General features: G+C 37.8%; 1 protein-coding gene across 2 annotated transcripts; it reads right to left on the bottom strand.

Moving 5' to 3' along the window:
- Positions 1-1,219: 1,219 nt before the first annotated feature.
- On the bottom strand, positions 1,220-9,420 carry onecut1 (one cut homeobox 1). Of its 2 annotated transcripts, none has more exons than XM_067389016.1 (2): positions 8,117-9,420; positions 1,220-4,628 (listed from the first exon to the last, which is right to left on the bottom strand). In XM_067389016.1, exons 1-2 carry the CDS (start codon positions 9,195-9,197, stop codon positions 4,336-4,338), a joined length of 1,374 nt encoding a protein of 457 aa, XP_067245117.1. In that variant the 5' UTR covers positions 9,198-9,420; the 3' UTR covers positions 1,220-4,335. The 2 variants fall into 2 exon arrangements, with proteins under 2 accessions (XP_067245117.1, XP_067245116.1); XM_067389015.1 differs by having other exon boundaries at positions 8,102-9,420.
- Between the last annotated feature and the right edge of the window lie 18,097 nt (positions 9,421-27,517).

Here is a 27,517-nt window from a genome sequence, read left to right on the forward strand (position 1 = left end):
GCGTAAGGTTTTGGGAAGAGAAGGGATGAGTATTCTGATGCAGACAGCTGCTGTGACGCTGTTGGCGAACACTTCTGGGTCTTTGACTGTGTTGTGGGCAGAGAGGATCTTGACTCACAGTAGGGCTTGATTTATGCCACTCTTTGCTATTGTACAAAAACAAATCTTAAAAGCTGCACCTGGATCATCTATCCGATATCCCTTATGCGACACAGGAAACCCATGGCCAGCGAACCTAATGAAACAATTCTGATTGTACAGCATTGTGAGACGAAAAGTGCTGCTATCATGGGCTTTCTCTTCAGTCCTGCTAATATAAGGGACATTGTTATGCCTCATTCTTTTCATGATGTTTTCAAGTGGTGTCCTCCATCCTTAGCAGACACACACAATGCACCCAATTGTTAAGGTGAACTGTACAAAACCATGTCTGAACCACTAGCAGAATCAAACAGAAATGGAAACTGCTGAAATAACAATACAGGCTCGACCAATGCTGTGATTTTGAGGGGGGGGCAGTCTGATACTGAGGGGTTTGCAGTTTTCCATTATGTAGGCACAAAGCATTTGTCTATTTAAAGTTAACCATGTATTCTGACCAAACAAAAGTTTTGCAAACATAATGGCATATGTTTTGCCAGTAACCAATTTTTGGGGTAATTTAGAATTCCTCAGATAATCCAAACTGTGGAAGACGGGAAGAATGTTTGAAACTTGTTTTCTGCAGATCTGTTTGGTGCCACTAGTGGAGCAGAAGTTTCGTCACCTTCAACATACAACATTAGACACACACTTTCGCCCTCCCCATACATGCACACATCAATTCCTGTTTACTTTGCAGATTTATTAGACTTTGCTCATTGTCAGTACACACGTTCGAACCAAAATTGACATATCAGATGGATCTAGGCAGCAGTGCCACGTCAATTAAAAATCAACCCAGCGACGTGGCCCCGCCCCCGGCAGACCTGCTGCCCCGCCCACGCTCCACCCTCTCAGTGTCTGACACAGCAGGACTTGTAGCCCTCCTTCCCAAAAGCCACAGATTGTACTGTTTAGCAGTAAATGCCCCCTACTAAGCTTGTCTGCAATGTCCCACTATGCCCTCTACTGGTTCATACCCGTGCAGACAGCAAATAACCTCACAAACGCCAGTGATTATGCAAAAATTACACTACTTTCTTTCTTTCGTCCCCCCCTCCCCCCTCCCACTTTTTGGTTTGGTTAGAAAATCTTTGGATGTGCAGCAATACCCATAAAACAATGATTTGAAGTACAAAGGACAAAATCATTCTGGACATTTAAATAACATTAAAAAAAATAAAATAAATCAACTAAAAACATCATACACTGCTTTTTTCGCCGCAATGAGGTCGGGTCTCTGTGGGCGGACCGTTCGGATCTCTGGCAGTGTATTAGTACAAGGGCCAAAGTGCCATCTAACATACAAACACAGAGGAATGGAAATTCATCAATATATCTACACTTCAGACATAAGGCTGTAAAATAAAATAAATGTCCATTTTTTTTGTTTGTTTTTTGTTTGTTTTGTTTTTTTTCAAAAAACCTACTATGTACAAATCTATATTTTCTACAAATACATAAATTAAACAGAGGTTAAGCGATACAAAAATGCAATTAAATTAACGGAAATCACAACACCGTAGTAGAAGAAAGTGAACGAATATAGACACAGAATCACAGCAGTTGGTTTTACCCTGTAAAAAAGAATAGTCAAACATCCTTAAGAGTATCGGAATAACACAAGGCTTTAAAAAAAATAAGCTTCTTTTTCTTTCTGCAAGTTTCAGGCTTCTATCTCAGAAACTCGCCTTTGGTGACCAAAACTGAGCACTTTAGCCAAAACCGTCAAAATAAATACTCATAAAGCTTTTTCCCGAAGTAACATCAATGATTACCAAACTAGTTAGTTCTGCCTTAATCACATAAACTCTCTATACAACAGAACTGTGAAAATTTATTACTATGAGGTATTCAGATATTGTTAAAGACGTGCACGGCCTAATCGGTGGACACACCCACTGGTGACGCGGTGAGGGGGCGGGGCAAGCGGCAGATTTGGCTGGGCGTTTAAAAGGGAGGTGGCAGGAGCTTTGGTTTGTCAGTGAGAGTTGGAGAAAGCAAGAGAAATTCCTTTGGTATGTTTTCATTGCATGGTTGCACTGGCAAAAGCACCACGGTGAGAGAGAAATGAAGAAATATTCCATTTTTTCTTCATCAGTGGCCCTTCCACAGGCTGAGGTATTCCGAGAGTTAAAAGGTGGGTGTCGAGAGGTCAACGGCGGTTTAACACTTTGGTTCAAGCAAGGCACTCGTCCTGTGAGTTTAAAACATGTCTGCCGAGGGCGCTGTTATGAGCACGGATGAGTGATAGAGAGCGAAGGAGAGGAGGAGGCAGGGGGGAAAGGAGTGGAAACACACCATCTATTCATCCACCTTATCATTCATTTAGGCCGTGCAAAGAGAACAAATCTTTGGTATTCTTTGGTATCATTACTTTGATAGAAATCACAAATGGAAACGGACTGAGGTAGCATCTTTGGTTCACACTATAAATATCAGCAGGTCTTAACATGTTTTTTTTTGTTTGTTTTTTTTTGTCATTTTTCTGCTTTTCTACATGAGGAAGCAGCGCTCTTTTATATATGCTTCGATGTTGTAATAGTCGTAAATACCAAATATATTTTAAAGCTAAAACACACCACAAGAGACAACAAGGCCAGATATCTTGTGAGTTTGAGTGAGTCTATTATATGAAGCGAACGCATCACCCTGCTTCGGTCTCAATAATGCTTTCTTCCTAGTTGTGAAATGCATAGAATGCTCCCTCTCTCTCTTTCCAGGCGGGGTATTGGGTTCTGGGCCCGAATGGGGACACTGCGGTGGCGTTGATGGTCGATGGCGTGAAAATGATGCATTAGACAATGAAATAGCCTTCTATAAAGAAATAAAAACAGCATCTAAGTGGGCTGAAAGGGGAAATTAAACCACATGACGGCTTATGGGTATGTGAAAGCATGCTGACAGCCACCAGTCATTCAAACGCTACATTAAGGATGAGAAAGTTGGTTGTATGCAATGAAATAAGTCTGTGAAATGAAATGTAACACAAAACAACCTGAATTTCCTCCTGCTTCCTCGAATGACAATTAACATGTGCATGCAGACAAAGCTAATTATGATAAATGACAAAAACCCTGTGTTATTTCACCCAGACATCATTAAACGAGAGTCTGCGAAACTCAATATCTCCTTATAAGCTATGTTTGACTGATGGATGTGGGTATGAAACGGTGACAGATGCTAGTTAGTGTAACTTTATCTTTGGTTTTCAGCAACTGGCATTGAAACATTTAAAATACAGGTAAAAAAGGCAGGTTAAAGCTAGCAAAAATCTCCCTGAAATAATCACAAGAAAGGACCGAGGCAGGAATGGGGTGCGGGCACAGATGTGTCCTCACAGAGACATGCTTGATTACTACTAGTTTGTTCGTTAGGACAAATAAGAGACTTAATTATATGTTAAATGGCTACAGGACACGCAGTCCATATTTCATTTACGGAGTCACCTGAATGGACCTGTCACAGAGTGTCTTGATAAGAGGAAGTTTTGCCTGATTTTAAAATAATAATAGTAATAAAATACACATGTTTCTTTGGTTCTACCATCTGTGATTGATAAGAAGTGAAGATGGCAAGTTCACATGTATTTTTTAGGTTCCTATGTAACTTTTCCAACAATTAGGAAGAAAGCACTATCCTGAGGGTGACATTCAGGCAACCTTTGTCAAGATTCTACACCACCTGATTATATTTGGCATCCCTGGCTAGATCTGGGATGCCTAAAAACACAGAGGTGAGGCATTACACCTGCAGGTCAAGCCCCTCAATGATGGAATCTGACATCAGAGTGAATAACAATCACTCCACGTTTGAGAGAATGACCAATCATTGATGAGAAAAAGTTTCTGAAAGCAACCGATCACTTGAAAAAATAAAGACTTTGAGATGTAAGTTAGGGGATTGTGTTGAGATGGGGAACGACCAGTGATTGAAGTGTAACGTTTTTCTTTTCTTTTCTTTTTTTTTTTTTTTTTGTAGAATGTCAGACATAAACGAACAAAGTCCTAAATGGGGGTCAAAGCAGTCTTTGGTGTTTTTCTTTGGATATTATAAATATCGGTACTGTACAAGTTTTAAGGGCAAACGCTGTCTAAAATTGTCTCTTGTTAAGTTTTCTTTGTTTAAAGCTTTTCCACCGAAGTTTTTTTTGTTTTGTTTTGTTTTTTTCCCCATAATGCAGCCATTACTCCATCATGCTTTGGTACAAGTGCTGGAGGAGGAGGAGTTGGCTGAGTTGGAGCTGCCGTCGTCCAGCCACTTATCAAGGCTCCGTCGACGCGCGTTCATGAAGAAGTTGCTGACGGTGGCGAGCTCCAGGCCCAGCTGCTGAGAGATGGTGATTTGTAACTCTTTGGACGGGCGCTTGTTTTCTTTGAATATTGCATGTAAAGTCCGACGCTGGACATCAGTGAAGACCAGCCGGGGCTTCTTGGAGATGCTCCCCCGCTCGCCTTTACCGTGCTCCTGCTCCTTTCTCTTGCACGCTGAAAGAACAAAAGGTCGACATGCAAAAGTCAGACATAATTGCCTAACATGTAAAAGAAACTGGACATTCTGATGTAGACTCATTTGCTGTGATAGTATGAGGTTTTCTAAATGGTTCTTAATGCAAATCAGTCAAAAAAATGGAATAACATGCTGCTTTTTGGAGGGTTTGTATTGTCATTTCATGTACACTATGAATAAAGCATCTGGAACTGTCCGTGGTGCTTAAATCTAGCCGCATGCATGGCAGATACACTGTTACAACTAATATGATCACTTCCTATAATGACAATAATATTAATAAAAAAGCTTCTTAAACCACAATAAGCAGTCTTTTTGAGTAAAGACGACTACTGAGGTTTTCTGTTTTTGTGCGTGTACATTCACAGTGGCGGCATAACGGTTTAGCTTCAAAAAACCACAAGGGGGCGCTAAAAGACGGTGCGAAACCGCTTAAAGTAGGCATTTACTTGAACGTCACACACATAGAATACACTTGATTCGTCAAGTGTTTTCTTAAACCATCTCAACTCATTAATATGTAAAACACAGATTTGCATCTGAGTTCATTCTAAAGCGCATTTCCTATTTACATGCAAAAGTTTAGACAAGCGTACTCATTTGAAAATGTAATATTCAAATAGATCATATTAGGCTAAGTAAATATTTTGAATATTATTTGAATATTCATAATATTTAAATCAATTATTAAATATTTAATAAAACGAATTATTCTAAGAGTTTATATATGTCTGTTTTATTGAATTGCTATACAAAGAGGTAAATTTGATAGTCGTGTAAAAAATTCTAGTCGGGTTAAAAAAATAAAGAAGGAAACTATGCACAAGGAAAACAGTTTGAAACTGGGTAAATATTAACAAAAAGCAAATGAGCTCGCTATCATGTGTCATAAATCAAAACTGTGTCCATGCACAAGGCCACTGTGACGAGACCCAAGCAGATTCCCAGGGAAATAACTGCGATCCTCTTTATCCTTCAGCACATTTGATCATCACAAATAGGTACTGTTTGTCTGCAAATCATTAGACAGGCGCCAGATAAGCGCGCACACGAGGGCGAGGGCGCGCCCACGGTCACTCATTTCACAGTAGCCCCATGCAAAAAAAAACAAAACTCCAGTCTAATCTTACGCTCTGGACTATTAAGTCGATATTATACCATATAATTATATTACATCGTTATATATAGCCTGTGTAATATTGCAGTATAGCCTAAAATAACAGAGCAGAAAATCAGATATGTGCTACATATCAATTACTGGTCTTTTACGCATGTTATGATTCAATAATACTTATGAATTATTATTAGAGATGTTGATTCAAAGTTAGTTATGAAGTTTTAGCGAAGCCGCATATGTACATTTGGGTTCAGACGTTTAAATACTTAAAATGGCTCACGGCTTTTTAGATAGCAGTTGTTTTCGTGAAATGTTTAGATGTAAATTTGTATAATCTGTAATACATTATTTGATATATTTTAATATGCACTATGTGGCCAACTTTTTATAATATTACAATAATTTCTTTCATGGAGTAGTTTGCAATGGGTGTCTGGGTTTTCTTCAGTTTTTCATTTTTATTCCCAAATATTATCTAATAGAAAAATTATTAACGATTAACATTAACATTATAATTAATTATCTTTTTTTACCTTTTAAACAAAATTACGCAAATACAAACTATTTAAGGTATGCTACAATGAAAATACATATTTATTTTTCTAATAAAATTAGACCAGGATGGCCTTTTAAAAAATAATAAAATGCTGATTCCTCATAATAAACATATGCTAAAATAAATATAAAGAGCTGAGAAAATTCAGTTGAATAGAAGCGCGAACGACAAATTCACAGCATAAAAATCTCGCGTGTGAAAAAGGTGTAAAGGCAGTGATGTGAAAGACTGCTGAGTGGTCTACTGTCTTAAATTACTAAGGAAAAGGAGAAGGGAACTGAATTTGAATAATCAATATACCAATTCTATATTTACCTCTCAGTAGGCCGATCACATACCCTCAACCATGTGTACTCGATCAATAATATACATCACTGTGTCTGGAACCTTTACTAATTTCAATATCATTTAACGGAATATGAAAATAATCTCGCTAACCAAAAGAAACGAAATTTAACTGACATGTAATTAGAACGTTCAGTATTTTTTTATTATTATTATTTAATATTTAAAACTATTTAAAAACAAAATACACAGCCTATGAAAATCATTACGTGAATGTAAACATGTTCTCTATAATACTGTTCTTATAGAAACGTGAGTTACTAAAATTGTATTGTAAATTTATGTGTACTTTTTACTACGAATGTGGGGCAAAAATTACAGAGCAAGGCCGAATCTGAATCAAACAAAACCAAACAAACATCAGCCAAACCTCAGTTTGACGGATATTTATAATGAAAGCAAAACTTCGATATAGAGAAAGGAAATCGAGCGCAACTAAGAATGTAAAATAAAGAGTAGACTGATGGTGTGTGCGCACAAGACTAAGATAATGACACAAAGAGAGAGCGTAAATTTAAAATCGATATAAACCTCTCCTCATACTTTATTTTTTTGCGATTAAATTTTCGTTTTTTTAACCTTTTCTCAGATGCAGAAATGAATTACTCTTATAACTGTGATGACAGTTATGATGGAGTGGTGTAAAACAGAGGGACACTAGTATTTGAGATGCTCTCTTTTTTTTCCATCTCACTTGCTTTGAACGGATCAGTGGCCCCCAAAGCCGCCAGCCAATTGATTCTAATTCTCGTGAGGCAAATTAATGGAGCCCCAATCAGTTAATTAAGAAAACCTACACAGAGAACACGTCACTGGAGCTGGACAATAGATGAAGAGATCCAACCAGAAGAAGAAAACAAGTCCCTTTTCTTGCAAACACACTGCGACACACATTCAGAGCCCATTTCAGTAGTGCGTTCAGCGAACACAGTAACATATTTACACACACCTGTTCAAAAACTAAATAGCCTATATTCACGATACGATTCATGTTGTTTCACCACAACATTATCATCAGTGGTTATTAACGGGCTGCACAGACATGTGGACATCGGGACACTGCATCCATTTTCACATAGAGACAATGGGCCACCGAGGCTTCCAGACGCACATTTCTGATCAAACTATTTCTGTTGACCCGTCCATGATCTGCATGGTCAAATTGCTCATCAAATAGCCCAAAACAAACAAGCAAACCAAAACAAAACAAACCCATTGCACGCGCGGAATCAATTTTCTACATCGAGAACAAACCTCAAGTTTGAAGTGGCACAACAAGCACATAATAACATCGCAAAATCTAAAATGTAAGCTTAGTAGGAAACCTCCAAAAAGCGTCGCAAAAACGATGAACGCTGGTCAGTCATGAAATGCATTTGAAGGCAATGAAATGAGAGTGATATACTGAGGAGAAGAGAAGAAGTGTGTATTACCTATTGTTCTCTCACCTGCGAGCCTGAGCGCTGACATTCTCTGGAACTCAGGCTCCTGCAACCATTTCCACATCCTGCGGAAGGTTTCCCGACCAGACTTGAGCTTGCTCCAGGGCTTAGGGTTCCGGAGCAGGTCCGAAAGCGTCCCTTGCGAGCGGCACAGCACTCTCTGGGCGAAGATGGCTTGCGGAATGCTGTATCTTTTCAGTTCCGTTGTGATCCTTTGGGCCACTTCTTTGGTATTGACCTCTTCCATCTGTCCCGAACTGCTGCCGTTGTTGAGCTGCGATCCGGGCGCGGAGGAGTGGTTCTGCTCCCGAGTGGAGCCCAGCACCTGCCCGTGGCCCTGGGCGTTGAGATGGGCGTGCGGGTGATGGTGGATGCCGTTGATCGGCACCATGCTCGCCGAAGACGCGCTCATGTGCTGCTCCCCGTGTCGAGCCAACATCGCGGGGTGGTGTGCCTCGAATCCGTTGGGTGTGAGCATCTTCTCGGCGGGCATGGTGGCCCCGGGGTGCGCGTAGGGCGGCAGCCCCTGCTGGGAGTTGTGGATGCCGCTCAAACCGGATCCGGACAGGGGCGACAAGCTCTGTCCCATGCTGGCGACGTCCTTGTGGTAGGGAGAGTAGAGGTTGTTCATCGGGGCTAGACCCCTATCGTCCCTCATCAAGGTGAAGCTCCCGCTGACGTTCCCCGGGATCCTTTGGTGCGGGTGATGATGGTGGTGGTGATGGTGGTGATGATGGTGGTGCGGGAATTTGTCGGAGACGGTGGAGATGGGCGGTAAGGGCTGCAGCGGGGTGAGGGTGGTGTAGGTGCTGCTCATGCTCATCCCGGGGGGAGCCTCGCACGCCATGCTCATGGCCGGGTGCAGGTGCGTTGCGAGCCCGGGGTGCTCCGGGGGCCGATGGTGATGATAGTCGCCGCTGTCCAGGATTGATGCCATGCCCATGGAGCGCGCATGGGCTGACAGGCTGCTCCGATGGCTCCTGTGATGAGCGCTGTCTCCGGTCATGAGATCCGCCGCGCTGGGGACCGGTTCATGGCTCACTCCGTGCAGATCGCCAATGTTCTCCATCGACAGCTGGGCGTTCATTATACGTGCAAGCGTGTGGACAAATCATCTATCTGATATAGCGGAGCAGTGTCCACAGAAGTGCTCTCATTGGAAAAGTTCTGTTTTTTTATCTTGAATATTTTTTCTTTGCTTTCTTTTCTGTTTTTTTTCTTCCCTTTTTCTATGTTTTATAAAGTTTTGTAATTTTGTTTTAATATTAAGGCCCCCGTCCCTTCAGCAGTGCATGGTGTCGGTGTGCTCGCGTCCCTCGCCATCTCTTGCCATGTCTGCTGTTGTTTCGCTCACTGCTCCGTGCTGCGGCTGCCGCTCCGCTTTCCCGCGCATGCGCGCTGGTCCAGGCTCCTTTGACGTCACTTATTAAGGAAGATGCACCCCATTGCTATTAAATAGGAAAGCCTTCTGCTGGATATATAGCATGATCAACCTCACACTGTTATACCATATAATAATAATTACAATAAAAAAGTAAGTGGAATGGAATGAAGTGTTATGACAATTATGCTTTATATGAAAAATCAGATGACCCTAGGAAGTTGCAGTATGCGCGTGAATAATGCATGAATAAAGGTAATTTGTTTGGCAGAACCTCCTTAATGCCATGGGCGCAGAAAACACACTTCCGGGTTCACCTGGGGGCCTCTGCTTGCATTAATATGCATATACATTAGTTCCTGATCCAAACTTCAGAGAAACCTTGCACATATGACTGCATATATTACTAATATTATATATAAAACGTCATGACATTCAGTTGTAATAAGAACCCACACTTACGCACACAATATATAAATATATTTTTTAATTGCAGAAAATTGTGCAAATATACAGATTGCTGAATGTAAGTCATCCTGTACCATGCAGAGTTGGAGTGTTTTTGGGATCAAGGACAGACGGATTGGTAATAGGCAGAGAAAGGCTGGACAGATGTTTCTATTGTTGTGCTATTAAGAGTAACGAACCAAGCCATCAGGAGTGTGTCCCGCTTCCGTGGCCTGGCGGTATAATGACACAGCACATTACGTTTCATGGGTGAACTTCATTCTGCACACAAATGAATAGGCAAAACGCACTTCTATTCCAAATCAACATTACAAACATACGCTTGTTTTTTCTTACATAATGGTTTTACTGAATACTCACGAGTTTAAAAAGCGTCAATCCGACTTTGCAAAATATGCACAGTTAACAAATTTATCAAAAATAGGCTATCCATATGAAGTCAATTAATGAAGATTGTGTAAAAGACAGAAGGCAGATCAAAATTTAATAACATAAATCCGACATGCCGATCTTTTAGAAGTTTTTGAAAGTTGGCGGAACAAAAATTAACAAGGCAGTTACAAGCCCCCCTAATCCCCCCCACCACCCACCCACACATATTACAGAGATATCACTTTGCACGACTTCACATTGTTTATAGTTAAAATCGACTCCAAAAAGTCAGTTTCATAACCAGTCAAGCGGGAGAACGGGATAACTGGACAGTTGGAGCCCGGCGAAAGCGTCCAAGCCCGGGTGGGGTGACAGCTTGCAGTGGTCAGTCCTGGGGCCCCCAGCCCTCGGCCCCGCTCGTGCGCATAGGGGACATGTCAAAGGTGACGCTTCAAGACTCCTGAAGCTAACAGCTGCGGGGGAGGGAGAGAGATTAACTTTTTCAGACTTTTCCTTGTTTCTTAGGGACCTGCTTAGTGACAAAACACATACATCTGTCAGGGTCAAGAACAATGCCATCCGGATTAACGAGTTAAGAAGAACAGAAAAAAAGTAAATTACGACAAATTAGAAGTCAACTCGGATCATTTGTGAGGATTTGACAAGTGGTTAACTTAACAAGAGATTAATAATAACAATAATAATAATTTGCTTATTATTATTATTATTATTAACTAGAAGGCAATTACAAATAAAGTTTTCAGAAATGAATCGACATTGTCAGCTGAAATATAACAACAAATAAGTAAATGCATGCATTTTTTTTAACACTTATTAAGAGGAATTTACAGCGGTAACAAACTCTCTGGCTCACGATATCATTTATTTTCACATAAACAAAAAATGGAAAGCCATACAGTGCAGGTCGCAGGCTTTGCATTGCATCGACCATTAATTTGATGAAAAAGATCGTATTCAAGCACGAAATTTAGCAGCCAGCCACATCTGCGCACATTCTCATAGTGGTCGATATTTTTCATTCGCACTCGTGTCTCCGTGACGTGCGCAGCGGTGTGTGTGTCTGTGTGGGGGTGATGGAGGCTTTTTTTCTGTTGAGGCCTACCTAGGCGTCTCTCCTTGGCTCTGAAACCAGAGTTTTAAATCTTTTAACTGTATGTAGCAGTGGTGGAAAGATCAGTTTGGATATACAGTATTAGACGATAACGCGTAAATGCGTCTTAAAATTAATGTCACAAAAAGGCGCAGGCCAAAAAAATTGTAATATAGAATTATATTTTATTATTATTGTTTTATATAGAATTATATGTTATTAAACTGATAATATTTAATAAGCATACAATTATAAACCGAGGCTATGCTTGGGAGAATTTTAATTCAGTAATTAAATTTTCACAGCGATTTACTCTCATGAAAAAATAATACTACTAATAATAATAATCATAAAAAAGACTGAAAGGCAGTGCCAATGAAAAAAATATTGATTATATAAAAAAATATTTTCCGATTAACATTTCTTAATGGGGTAGGTGCATTCACTCACAAATATATTCAGTTATTTAAAGACTTTTGCCCCTGAACTTCCCTCAAATCGTTATACTGTTTTTATGTGGAGAGCATTTAAAATGTGAATTAAAGCCAAACCTGAGCACTTATGCCACTATATGAAACAAAGATCAATACAGAGTCAAATATTAGCATGACAGGTTGATGGTAATTTATAAACAAACAGAATTACAGTTTGTTTTTCAACGATATTTCAGCAATAACCTGGCAATTTAAATGTTTACCCAAATAACGTGGTTCGAAAAAAAAAAAAAAATCTTCTGGCATCAGGTGTAAGGTTTTAAATTATCCAATACTGTAAACTGTGAAGAACATAATTCACACGTATATACTCTCGTATATTTCCTGTTAAAATATCTCTTAAATTGTGTTATTCAATTTTCAATTATGCAGACTTTGTTGCTTTTAAAATGCAACTGTTTAAAAAAAATCGTTAAATATTATTTTATTGTGAAATGTTTATTATTATTATTAGTCTATTTCAGTATATTAATATTCCCAATTCCAGAGTTCTCAAAATGGATCTTTAAGGTTAATGATAGCGTAGCCTAATACAGATAGGCCTACCATAACATTGTTTTATGCTATAATGTGTTTAGTAATATATGGCCCTCCACTACATTAAAACTCAAATTAAATGTTAAACGAATTGATGTATTTTAAGATCTCAGAGGCAAACCTCAGAAAAAAAGGTGTAAGAAATACAGATTATTGTTATCTTTAAAAGACTCCCGATCTCACAGCGTTCTGGACAGGGGATGATTGAAATATGCAACAATCGATTGTGGATTACATTAGCGGATCAGTTTCTTCCAATTGAAAGTACAGTGAAAAGATACAATTACAGCAACACTCAGGATGGAATAAGTAACAGAAAGTGTTAATTGATTGTTTTAAGAGGATCAGTTGGAGATCATTTGAAACTAGTGTGTCCACCAACGCAGTAACAAATTCAGCATGCCGATTTTAATTTAAGATATTTTTTTTTTTTTCATTTATAAACGTGCGGAATCAATAAATCGATTAGAAATGTTTATCACATTTATTGTTTCGTCCAGTACAACAGGAAGTGGAGATGCTGCATAGGCTATAGCTCATTTTGTTTTATAAAACGCGAAAAAATAATAATAAATAACATGTTTTTTGTTTTGTTTTTTTTGTTTTTTTATAAATAGCCTAATAAGGTCCGTTTTTTTTTTAAAAAAAACAAAAAAAAACAAATAGACCTATAACATGTAACGATTTCGTTGCACTGTATTAAGGATTAACTATGGGCAATTTTAGATTAAAGTATTGTAAAGGTGACTGACAACTGTAATCCTGTTCAAAACCGATTAATTCAAAACAGCCAACAAAAAAATAAATGAATAATTCCTTTCAAACACCAGAGAGTAGTTATAATTCATGATTATATAAGAAGTCAATTTAAATTGACAACTTTCCAGCTGATGCAACAAGTTTCTATTATCTCTGTATCTGTAGGCTACATTTCGGGTTCAATTTGAGAAAAAAATGGGAAAATAAAACTTTGTTTTGGAGATGTCTTGAAGGTAAACAAAATATTCATAAATAATGTTTTTAAATTCCAAAACTATTCTAAAATTATCGTTCTATGATAGGATTATGCTTAGTGTAATTATCTTTAATTTAAAATAGCATAATACAATTCTGATTAATACGCGTGAGTGTGTTTTAGAGAGCGAGCGTGATAAGAACACACACACATTACGATCATTTATAGAAGAGTATAGGTTGTACAAAGATCTGTATAATATAATATATCTGGATGGGCAATATGTGGCAACGACTCAGCCTATTAACATCTAAATCTAAATCTAGCCTAAATCAGCCTATTTGGAAAGCATATCCTGGAATGAAGATCAGTAGGCTAACACAAGTCATGGTAAAGCAAACAATCAAAAAACATTTAAAAATGACACCCATATCTTTACATTCCCCATCATTTTCCTCTTTTTTACCAAAAGTTTCCAGTATACTACATTCTGAAACTTACAGTAAGGTCACAATGATTTCAGTGTGTATGTAAAATGGGCGGGCAAAGACATCCCTGAATCCAATCAGATATAAACACACGAGCCTTCACTTGATAATTAATTATCATAATTAATGAGTATAACAGGTGACCTTCAGTGCGTCAGATATTTTGAGGGCACCATCATGCTGCTTGATCTAATTATAATGAGGCAGTGAAACATAAACCTCTTAAAGTGGCCCATATTAAAGCTCAGATATATGTATGTGCCACAGTGCAGACACACCCTGTTCCAAAGTAACACGACTCAATGCATGAATGCAGTGATGCTGACATGATTATACTGTGATTATTTTGAATCAGGTTTATGGGAATCATGACATGGCATATGATTTACAGCACTGGAGCAATTTGTCTGCATAAAAGTGACCCCTGACTGTAACCTTGTTTCCAAGTTCAGCAAACTCCGCAGGACGCCAAATGTCACTGCATCCAGTAAAACAACATATACACTCATCATGCAGCGATTCTTTCCTTTCTCTCTCTCTATCTCTCTCTCACACTCTCTCCACACACATACACACACCTTCCCATGCTTACCGACACGACGCGCTCTTTCTATTATGATACCAGTCCCATCGCCGTAGATATTATCATTGCCGAACCATGCATTGACATGTACCTGGTGTATTATCCACAGTTTGTCATAGAAAGCAGTCATTTGTTTAAGAGCGTAATATGTTCAGTGTGCTCCGTAGTTACGGCGCTTTCTGCATCCATCCGGCGGGTCTTCTCCAGCAGGATAATCGCTTTTCCACCATTTCCATGATCGAATCACAGCATCCACGGGCAAAAACTCCGTTTCGGTCGGTGTTGTTTGCTTGTCTCTTGGCTTTTGATTCTGTCTTATCCGTGCATTTAAAGATGCGCGTGCATTTGAATAGCCGCGCGAGCGGTTATGGATCCGGCGCGGGCTGAAAGGGAATCAGTATGCAAATTATTTCAGTAACAATCGAAATGTTCGATCTGTGATCTGCGCACTCGCCTCTCACTCGCTCTCTCTCTCTCTTTCACATTCATAGCCCCCTTAAAGCCCATTTCTCTAAACATAACAGTGAGATTTTTTTTTTTTAAATAAACATTTTAAATATTAGATGCATAGACTACTATAAATAATAATAATAATAATAATAATAATAATAAAATCTGTCAGCACACTGATTATTTTAAAGAAATGCTGGTTAAAAGTACTGTAGAATTTGAACAAAATAGAATGTGTTTAAAATAGGCTATTTGAAAACACTATTAAATCATATTATATTATTATATCATATTATTCAAAATATTTTTAAATAAGGAGCCTTGTATAACTAAGATCCTATAAGAATATGCAAATAGATTACTGTAAAACAGTGAACACAAAACAGTAAACTTAACCTTGTTTAGAATTACACAATATCATGTATTCCCAATATCATATATTCTTTGTATTTTTTGTTAAAATCTCTTTATTTTGTAAGAAAGCCATAAAACAAACAAGCTAAAAATGGATTTTGAACCACACAACACATAATATTATCAGCATAAAACACATTAATTTAAAATGACAGGTTTTGCTGATTATTTTTGACGTTTTTAAAAATATTTGATTAGAATTATATATAATCCTTTATATTCCTGAAGCAGTCATCTGCCCCATATAATCAATACTGTGTGAATCATGTCTATTTGCTTAACCAGTTTCTTTATTGACAGGAAAATGTGATTGTAATGCATGCATTTGATGCATTTTAACATATAAATATAATATATATATAAAATTCCTTGAAAAGGAATGAAAAAAAAACCCAACACATAAATAATAAAAAAAGATACATAAAAACCGATCTGATTCTTTCTGTACCTCTGATTTATAATGTGCCTCATACATTTATACTTCTGTAATAAATTATTGGCAGTACTTTTAACTTTGAATCTTTTTATATACAGTATGTTTTTTTTTATTGGTTTATTTGAGGACTGATATGGCAACAGTAGACCCAGAAAAACAATCACAGAAAAAGACAAACCTAACATTGAACTGTTACATGCATTTGAGCTTCATCTTGAAATTGCAGGCCATCTGCCATTGAGATGGGTTTGAGGATGAAAGGTCAAGGGTCACTAACTCAGGGTTCAAATGGCAACCAATGGTCACTCCATTGAACCCGAGTCCTCAGTTCTGCTTAATTTAATGCTGATGATCATCTTGAAAAACATGATTGTTTTACCACCTCATTTAAATGAATATACTGTATCTTACCTTAACCACTAACACACACTCTTTCCCAATCATACCGCATGTAAGGATGGAGAATTGCCATGGTAGCATATAAAGTTGGCTTTAGGGTAAATATATAGAACACCCACACACACACAGAGGAATATCTGAATTATTCAGATTCGGTCACAGAGCTGATACCGGTGCTGTTTCTGAACCACAGTGCGGTTTCTGAGCAGACCAAAGCTTGTTGATAAATCAGGCTTTGGCCATGATAATCTTTCATCATTAATATTTAATTAACAGGAGGCAGCTTGGTGCCTGAGCTGTACAGAGACTTAATTTAGAAACTCCGTCCAGCCTTACAGGCACTGGCCCTGTTCAAGAACATTTACATAAATGTCTGAAATGTATTAATAATACAATTAACTGAGATAGATAGGATGGATGGATGGATGGATGGATAGATAGATAGATAGATAGATAGATAGATAGATAGATAGATAGATAGATAGATAGATAGATAGATAGATAGATAGATAGATAGATAGATAGATAGATAGATAGATAGATAGATAGATACTTATTGATCTGCCAACTGAGGGTCACTATAGTGCGGACAATATTTTCAGTAACATTGGGTGGGTTATTTTGAAAAGCATGGCCTCAGGAGAGTGAATATGGTGCTGAGAAGCTCACAGTCTCTGTTGGAAAGAGATTAAAGAGGTTTCAAAGCCATCTGACTGCCATTTATAGACATATTGACACAGAGTATAGATCTCTATTTAGTATAACCTTCATTAGTGAAGACACTATCTCAGCCACTGCTGTGAGCTATACGTAATGTGCCAGAGGTAAGCACACGTTACTTATGCACACATATATGGACGAATGGGAGTTATTTCCTGCATTAATTTCAACAGTTAATTTTGCAATAATAATCTGACATAAACTAGAAAACAAATCAAACAGTGTAGGGACAGCAGTCCACTGGTCAAAAAATACATTTTTATAGTTCTTAGATTTTTCCCCAATAAAAAGACCCCAGTAATCTTGGAACAGTGAAATTAATTAAATGAAATGAGTTTGTTTCACTCAAACTGTAACGTCTAGGTTTTGTAACCCCCGTTCCCTGAAGTAGGGAATGGAGATGTTACGTTGATACTGACGTAATGAGGTTTCGCCTGGGAGCCTATTACGTCAGTATCGACATAAAAAATTAGAAAAAAAAAAAAAAAAAAAAATAGAAAAACGTTGTGTGAACTCAAAATTTCATTGTAGTAAGCTGAACTTAATATGATTTAGTTGAGTTGCAGCATATTTTTTATTCCCAGCCCCACTTGTCACAAAATTTTTAAGTTCTACTAACTTAAAAAACGAGTTAGTTTAATAAATGTTTTGAGGTAATAAGTTTCCTCAAATGTTTTGAGTATTCTGAGTTTTACAGTGCATGTCGCCTTTAGAAATCTTATCAATTTCTCAATCTTTGCTCAGATTTGACAGCATTCCAAAGCCTGTGATTAAAAGTCACAATATGAACTAACAAAAAGGGCAAGAGGAAGAATTAATTATTTTTGGAAAAAGTGAACAAGGTTAGTTGTATTTTTTCATTTCCTCTGACATCAGAGCTGAGCACTCTGAAACCACAGAGCATTCCTGTGTGCCGAGAGTGTTTAGAAAATCAGCTTTCCAAACAATTACCTACAAAGCCCTGGAGATAAATTATCACTCGGTCGCTCGCCTGCATGCAGAAACTTTACTGCCGAGAAAACGAGACGCTGATGGATCTGTCATCGGCAGCACACATCCTCAAATTTATGTGAGTGTTCTGTTCTGCCCACAGGTGTCTCTAAGCAAACCCTGTTAAATGCTGCTATCACAGCACTCATTGTTCTCATTGTTCAACTAATCTGTGTGGTGGTTAAAACATTACTAAAACAACTAGGGGCAGGTAAACACAGTGAAGATTGCAAGAAGTAAAAGTTTCCCACTCTCATGGGGGCAACTGCTTTTGTGAGCTGTCAAGTTTGAGAAAGATTCCATAATTTATATTTTATAGTCAAAAAAAACAAACAAACAAACAAACAAACAAACAAACAAACAAACAAAAACAATAAAGAAATGTATAGGATTGAAACAGGAAGTTATATCAAATTGCACACATTCCTACAAATGACAACTTAAAATAAATATTTTTAAATCTTGCTGTCTTGAAGGAATAGTTCACTTAAAATGAAAATTCTGTCATTATTTATTATTTGGTGGAACAAAAAAGGAGATATTTTGAAGAATCTTCTTGTAGCTTTATACACATTAACAAGCTCAAAAAAAAAAGTTATATTATAATACTTATTAAAACGTATTATGCCATAATATTTGTGTGCATTATATGATTATATAACAGATTTGCATGAGGAATGGACAGAAATTTAAGTCATTATTCACTGAAAATCCTCATCCCAGCCAAAGTTCTCCAATCAAATATGGCTTTTATGGAGCAAGTAAATATCGATCACATCAAACAACAGTGGTTCTTGCGTGGCCAAAAAGTCACTATTGTCAAACTTGATGTCTAACCACCATACTTCACTTGAGAGTTGCATTGAAGCAAATGACGTTTAGTGAATAACAACTGAAATCAGCCAGTGTTGCCACCTGTGGACCAACTAATTAGTGCAAGAAAAAAAAGTTGTGTGCAAGCTGAGTATGCAAAGTTAGAAAAATCAGGCTTACCAAGACTCATAGTACTGTGAATGGGGAAAATGCAAAGCGAAAGAAGTTCCTCTATCTAAATAAAAAATAGCCAAGTCATGGTAAAGTCATTGCGTCACCGCAACTGCTGTTAGAAGCTCTGGTAAACCATATTTAGGACCTGTTCACACAGAACGAGTCTTTGCTGTTAAAAACACAAATAGCTGGTCAGTGGAATGAAAAAACACAAGGTCTATAAATGCGTTTTTAAAAGTTGAAGTTATTTTAACTTGAGCGCCACATTTTTAGAATGCCGTGTCATGCGCGAGATGCTGCAAAAGATGAGAGTGCAATGGTTAAAGACATCCATCTGCCGCGTGCTTACATTGAAAAACAATAGAAAAGTAGCACAGTGGAATGGTAAAACATATTCTGTATGAACGGCCTCTATAGGCCGTATGTGTAACTGCCACCCTCCCGCTAGCGGGACTTTTCTAATCTAATCTTGACAAACATATCGTCAGAAAGGTCAGAATCTCAAACTTTCATATTTGGCATCTGTTCTGTGATAGAAGTGATATTTGGACAGAAAATGATTAATTTGTTACAGGAGAATGCATCAAAAAAATTCAATGGAATGTGGGTGTCACCCGGTGGCTATTTTTGGTACAACGCCTAAACAAAATCTTTTCTAAACAAAATTTTTTGTGACATCAACTTCAAATTCGGAACACATTTTTTGATGAAAAATTATTTCGTAAAATATACATTTTATAAAAAACAAAACAAGTACATAGTACATTTGATTTACAGTAAATTTAAACTTCTATAACTTATTCATACTTTCATTTTTTGAAGTGCTTTCACTTCAGCAACAATCTGTTGTCTTCTTTAAAACAAAACCAAAAGTTCCATATTCCAAAGCATACTTGATTTACAATGATTTAAGTTTGGAGAGTGCATTTTCATGTCTTTGCTCAAAAACGGCAGTGACAGTTAAGGAGTTCATGTGGCGCCGTGCAGACTGATTGGTGCCTGACAAATGCAATGCATTCTGGGTACAAAGTTTGTCCAACATTGATCAGCGCCACTCTCAGGTCATGATCACCTTTGCCATCAAAGTAACACAAAAGTAAGATGAGACTGCCTAGGCCAGGTGCTGCAGTTGCCCCAAATCAGCTACACAAGCTGTGATGAGCTTTCACGATTGGCCATATTCACAGAAGACAACGATCACGTGTGTTTAGTGTTTATTCTGACACAATCAGCTCAGCCAATGCATACAAATTAGCCTTTCATGTAACCTTAATGTTTTATTGTGTCATGTTTATTAAATAAAACTGATAAAAATAGACCCACTTCATTGGCATTTAAATAGTATAGGCTTATGCTGAACTTTAAGTATGTGGCTCTGTATTAAGCAGTACATAAACTTTAAAGTATTGAATGAAAAGTGTTTCTGTTCTTTCATGAAACATCTGAAACCTCTGTGTATTTGACTAACATTGACATATGATAAAGTACGCAAACACCTCTGTTTTAACTCCTCTGCGACTGCAGTGGGCAGATCTCGCCCGTCGGTGCAGCCTAGTAGCTTATAGTGAAACTAGAACACACCTTTTGTGAATAGCAGTGAGGTGAAGCAACAGATGCTGTAGGTCACATGATAGTGACAACATGTTGGATATAGTACATCCGAAATTTCAATCAAACTACACACATGCATCCATACTATATAGAACATACTTTTTTTAATGGTATAGTACCTACTATAGTACCTACCATACAGTATGCGATTTCAGATGCAGAGCTCGTCTTAGATGCTCAAAATAGCTGCCGAGAGTAAATAAAATTCCCCTTCACAATTATTGGCACCCTTAGTAATTATGAGCAAAAGCAGCTGTGAAAATAAATCTGCATTGTTTATCCTTTTGATCTTTCATTCAAAAAATTCACAAAATTATAACCTTTCATTTAAGGAAAATAATTGAAAGTGGGGGGAAACTTACATCATGAAATAAATGTTTTTCTCCAAAACATGTTGGCCACAATTATTGGCACCCCTAGAAATTCTTATGAGTAAAATATCTCTGAAGTATATTCCCATGGAAGATCCAAACACAGCCCATTATTGGATTTCAAGCAGAAGCAGTCAAGTTTTGATTTTTTATCTGTTGGTATTTGATAGAATCCATGATACCATGTATCTGAACAAGATGTCCAGGACCTCCAGCAGAAAAATAGGCCCACAACATTAAAGATCCAGCAGTATATTTAACCGTGGGTATGGGGTACTTTTTATCCATGTGTGCACCAAACCCATCTGGTGGGTTTGCTGCCAAAAGGCTCTTTTTTTAGTTTCATCTGACCATAGAAGCCGGTCCCGTTTGAAGTTCCAGTCTTGTCTGACAACTGAATATGTTGGAGATTTCTGGATGAGAGCAGAGGATTTTTCTTGAAACCCTCCCGAACATCTTGTGGGGATGTAGGTGTTGTTTGATAATTCTTTTTAGGCTTTCTGAGACTATCACAGCTGTAGACAATTCTCCAGCTGTGATCCTTGGAGAGTCTTTGTCCACTCAAACTTTCCTCCTCACTTCACATTAGGATGATTTAGACACACGTCCTCTTCCAGGCAGATTTGTAACATGTTTAGTTGATTGGAACTTCTTAATTATTGCTCTGATAGTGGAAATGGGGATTTTCAATATTTTAGGTATTTTCTTACAGCCACTTTCTATTTTGTGAAGCCCAACAATCTTTTGCTGCACATCAGAACTATATTATTTGGTTTTACTCATTGTGATGAATCATTATGGGAATTTGGCATTTGTGTTTCCTCATGTTTATATTCCTGTGGAATAGGAAGTCATAGCTGGACAATTTCATGCTCCTAGTCACCCTGGTGTGCTAAAAATGTAAATATGAATGGGAATATACTTCAGAGATATTTTAGTCATAAGAATTTCTAGGGGTGCCAATAATTGTGGCCAACATGTATTGGAGAAAAAACATTTATTTCATAATGTGAGTTTCCCCCCACTTTCAACTGTTTTACTTCAATGAAAGGTTAGAATTTTGTGAATTTTTTCAATGAAAGATCAAAAGGATAAACAATGCAGATTTATTTTAACATCCACCTTTGCTCATATTTACTAAGGGTGCCAATAATTGTGGAGGGCACTTAATGTAAATGCGGTTATATATATTGCCGCTAAATGAACTGACTTTACTTGAAAGGGACTGGTATACTACTCTTACTATTTCTGCCATAGAAAGATGAAATTACTCTGAAAAATTACTCTGCTTTCACGAGTAAGAGATCAGTAATTTCCCATTTTCCACTTCTGAAGTCGTTGTTACGAGCTCTTCACATTCAAGTTCTTTTTGTTGGAAAGAATAGGAATGGAGGACACCAGGTTATTCTTGCCTATTTCTTGGAAAAAAAACAAAAAACATATTAAGGCCAAAATGTATTTAAGATATTAATTTCTAAATAAAATGTGAGCATGCCATTCATTGACAACCATTTAAGCATTCACCACAATAAATGCTGCTGATTCTGCAATTTCGGTCAATACATGCTATTTTTGCTATTTATAAAACATACAATATGATTCAAATGGTTATGAGTATGCATTACTTTCACACCAACACAAGGTGATGTAGCTGTTGTTGTAAAAACTAATAAAAAGTTCAGCAATTGTTTTCTCCTCTGCCATGTTTAAAGTTTATGGCATTCCCAACTTGGAAACTTTCAAAATTACCTCCAAGTTGTCCAGTATGCTCTTCCAAATTCAGCATTGGGCTACGCGCATACTATAAGCTGATTATGGACTTTACGTCACACACACAAAATCATTTTAAAAAAATAGCTGCAAGCAGCAATGCGGGGCCAAGCACCGAAGGCACCGCAAGCAGAGCAGCACACCAAGCAGAGCAGCACTGCAAATAGAACAGAACAGCAAAAAGAGCAACTTTTAAAGCAGAGCAACACAGCAAGCATTTCAAACACTCGAATGTCTGAGTTGTAGCAGAATGCGGAGCAAGAAGAGCAAAAACAGAAATTGAATGTACTTGAAAAAAAGGTGGTTCAGAAGTAGAGGTGAGAATGAACTCAAAATGAACAGAATAAGAAATAAGAGGAAAAAGGAATCAAATTGACTCACTACACACAATTGTATAAAGTTGCACCACGCAGGATTTGAACCCACAACCTCCAGCTCCAGCATCTAGTTCCCATCTCATTGCACCACTGGGCAAGTGAATGTTTTCACAACTGCTGAAGTTCAGTAGTTTATGTGAAAATGGACTCAAAATGAATAATTTTTTATAAAACTGCACTGAATGTTATATTTAATAACTTTACTTTAGATAATTCTGCAGCTCATCATGCTGTAGCGCAATATGGAGCAGAAAGAGGAAAAACAGCAAAAAATTAACAAACATGAAACAGCTGGTTCATAATTACGGGCAAGAATGAACTCAGAATGTACAGAAGCTTACATGAAAATGAACACAGCATGAATAAAAAGCATTTATTTCTAATCCAAGAGGCAACAAAGGAATCAAAACACACAATTTCATAAAACCACTCCACCCAGGATTCGAACTCACTATCTTTGGGTACAGGGCTCTTCAGGTATCTGGCTTTACACATTGAGCTACTTGAGGATACACGTTCAACAGGCTGTGGAAGAGAACTTTTAGTGTAAGATAGAATTTACAAAAAAAAAAAAAAAACATTACTTAGCATGCTAACCATATTAGCATGCTAAGCTAACTTAATGCTAATGAAGCTCATGGCTAACTTGATAGCCGAAGAGCCACATTAAAAAGAATGACAACTGGTTAGAATGCTAAGCAATTAGCATGCTAAGCTAACTAGCATAAGACAACAAACACAAGCAAGGTCACATTCAGAGACGAATATCTCGGGAACGGTAGTGAATATCAAAAAACTGTTCAGTCATTTCTATGCGGCTCGGTCCAAAGATCATCTGAGCTGATTTTGAACAAAATTGGACAAAACTTGTGGGAGGAGTAGCGAAAAAACTGTTTTTCATTTATTTCAATATGGCGGACAGGTACATTTAAGGAAAATGACAAATGACACATATCGTTGGAATTAGCATTTGCCAGGGAATAAAATGACATAAAGCATACACATTTTGGAAAATGTTTTCAAAAGTTAAAAGCGTTTTTGTAAAAAACATTATATCTGTGGAACAGTAGGTGGTACTGTCTTGAAACTTCTCAGGTACCTTCAGGACCTTCTGATGGTCAAACATACCAATATTTGCGAAGACAGGTCAAATTATTTAAAAGATATTGCAATTTATGACAAAATTCAAAATGGCGGACACATGGTTCATCCGATGTTGACAAATTCAATATCCTCGGATTCGGCATGGCCCAAGGAATCCATAGACACTAAGATTTTCTGACAAAGTGTTCAAAAGTTATTGGCCAATATAGCAAGATCTCATGACCTGTAGGTGGCGCTGTTCCCAAATTTGGCATGGAACCTCAGATCATGGTCTTGATCAAGTGTACCAATTTTTTTTCGATTGCTCAAAGATTAGCCGAGATACAGCCTCTATATTTCGGGTCCACCTCGTTAACTTCATGACATCATAACTTTTTTTTTTACCAGTAGGTCAAAAAATTCTGTTCCGTCATTTCTGTGCAGCTCAGTCCAAGGATCATCTGATCAAAGTTTGGACAAAATTGGACACATTTTGAAGGAGGAGTAGCGAAAAAACGGAATACTGTACTTTTCAAAATGGCTGCTACTGTAATGGGTGGAGACTTAATGTAAAATGTTGAATAGCATCAGCATGACTAGACAAATCAGATGTACTAAATTACTTTTTTTTCTAGAGCAAATGGTTCAAATGTTATAACCTTTAGAATAGTGAATTTTTGAACTGGTGGTGGCACTATAGAGTTGGTTCTACATACTCCAAATTTGGTCCAACAACTTTTCATGAGCATCTCTACAAGTCTGCCAAATTTCATCATTTTCTCATGTTCTGTTGATAGGGCTGCCATAGACTCCCATTGGGGAAGAAGAATAATGGATCTAACAGATACAATAGGGGCTAAAGCACCTTTGGTGCTTACATTATTCATACCCTGGCATATGCATAATATCTGAAGTATACTTTTTAGAATCAGAATTTTTAGATTTAAAATGTTGTGTTTGAATGTTGACTTAAGTGTTGTGGAGAAATTCAGAGCGAATGCCATGTTGATTCTCAGAATAAATATAAAACAAACACAACAGAAGGATTTACAGGATATTCACATGCACATGTGTAAACTAATGGATTAATATATTCACTAGATAGGTACACTACTGTCCACAAATTCCCCTGCCCCCTATTAACAACCTGACTAACTAGTTACTAGGTTTAAATAAGGTAACGTAAAGTTACCTGAGTTAAGTCTTTAAGACAAAGAGTTGCATGAATGTTCTTCAAAATATGGTGTCTTTCCACAGTAAAAAAAAAAAAAAAAAAAAAAAAACATCATACAGATCTGGATTGACATGAGTAAAACATTTTGGGGTGAACTGTTTCTTTAAGACTGTCCATACTGTTACTCTTTGTTCATTTTAGCCTCTGTATATGTTTAACAAGGGATTATGATATAATCATATCTCAGATCTAAAATCACTAAAACAAATGAAATGTTACATCTCATTTTAGAATAAATGATAGAGTAGCATGTAGAGAGTTAAATGCATACTGCAGGTTCTGCATTCCTGTGAGACAGAGAGATGTATGTCGCTCTCTGAGACTGAGGCGCACATGCACAGCTTGTGTATCTTTGTGCCACAGAGATGTTATTTTTCCCAGAAGGGATGATAAAGTCGATCAATACACACATACCGGCCTGCAGGCATTCAGTCTAGAGTCCACTGAAATATCGAGGTGGACCATCACATCTGGATCAGCACTGTAAAAGAAGCAGCTCTGTAAAACCTTCCAATGAAGAAAAATCACTGAACCTTTACATTCTATAAACAAACAAACAACAGCATAAAGCAGAAATCATTTATTAACCTATAGTTATAATGTCAAAGTTAATCCAATAAGCAACAACATGCAAGATTTTGTTGACTTATAAATTATGATTGAATTAAGGTGACCGTTGCAGATCTGTGTTGTTTTGTATGTTGCAGGATTCTGGTTCAAGCCCACCTGACTTAATCTTTGATATGGTTGGACTGCAATATTTCAGTTCAGGTAATTTAATTTTTTAGAAATAAGCCTTGTTTCTCAGAAGCTGAGTAGCCTGGCAAGTGAAACAGAGTAGCTGGCTGTATGTGTGTTTGGGCTGTCATTTTGAAAATGGGCATTACTCTGATTTAAGCAAATTTGTAATCAGAAATATTCAGTTGGAAATATATTTTCAGCATAACTGTGCATTCAAGCTATTTTTGGTAAGAGGTTTGGGATGACTGAGTTTGGGATCATTTTGGATTGATTTGGTTTTTGGGTAGTTTGAGATTAGTTTGGGATAAGTAATATACATTGCAGCATCACCTCTTTTCTCACAGTGTCTGAAACAGCTCGATCAAGGATCCAGTCTCTCTAAATCCGTAATTTCCGATAGCCTACTCTGCTCTGTTGGGTCAGTTGGCCCAGTCTGTTGTGAATGGTCTACCGCTTACAGCACGTGTTAGAAACAAAATGCCCACTATCATATGTGAATTTCAACTCCGGAGGCTACCTCAGCATGTACACCGATCAGGCATAACATTCTGCCCACTGACAGGTGAAGTAAACACTGATTATCTCTTCATCACAGCACCTGTCAGTGGGAGGGATATATTAGGCAGCAAGTGAACATTTTGTCCTCAAAGTTGATGTGTTAGAAGCAGGAAAAATGGGCAAGCGAGTTTGGCGGCCAAGGCTCATTGATGCACGTGGGACCGAAAGCTGGCCCGTGTAGTCCGATCCAACAGATGAGCTACTGTATCTCAAATTGCTCAAGAAAGTTAATGCTGGTTCTGATAGAAAGGTGTCATACACAGTGCATCACAGTTTGTTGCATATGCTGCATAGCCGCAGACCAGTCAGGGTGCCCATGCTGACCCCTGTCCACTGCTGAAAGCACCAACAGTGGGCACGTGAACATCAGAACTGGACTACGGAGCAATGGAAGTAAGTGGTCTGCTCTGATGAACACGTTTTTTTTTTTTTTACATCACATGGATGGCCGGGTGCATGCATTACCTGGGGAACACATGGCACCAGGATGCACTTTGGGAAGAATGCAAGCCGGCGGAGGCAGTGTGATGCGTTGGGCAATGTTCTGCTGTGAAACCTTGGGTCCTGCCATCCATGTGGACCATAGACTGTAAAAAAAATATGGACGTAGCGTCCGTGACGTCACCCATAGAGTTCTGAACAGCAGTTTTGAAGCGAAAATGAGGCCGCGGCCATCTTAGCTGCGCGTCACCCAACGTCACTCCCGGATAACTGAAAATGGGCAAAGAGGCGGGGAGGTGGTTTGAGCTGATGTGATTGGTTGCTGAAACCACGCCCACGTTAGCAAGCAAATGAGCTATCTATCTAGATACTATCTAAATTATTAATAAAGATAAGTTTTAACATCAGAAAGTTCTAAAGGTTTACTGTCAATTTA

This window comes from Chanodichthys erythropterus, chromosome 7 (genome assembly GCF_024489055.1).
Source record: "Chanodichthys erythropterus isolate Z2021 chromosome 7, ASM2448905v1, whole genome shotgun sequence".
Classification (NCBI taxonomy): domain Eukaryota; kingdom Metazoa; phylum Chordata; class Actinopteri; order Cypriniformes; family Xenocyprididae; genus Chanodichthys; species Chanodichthys erythropterus.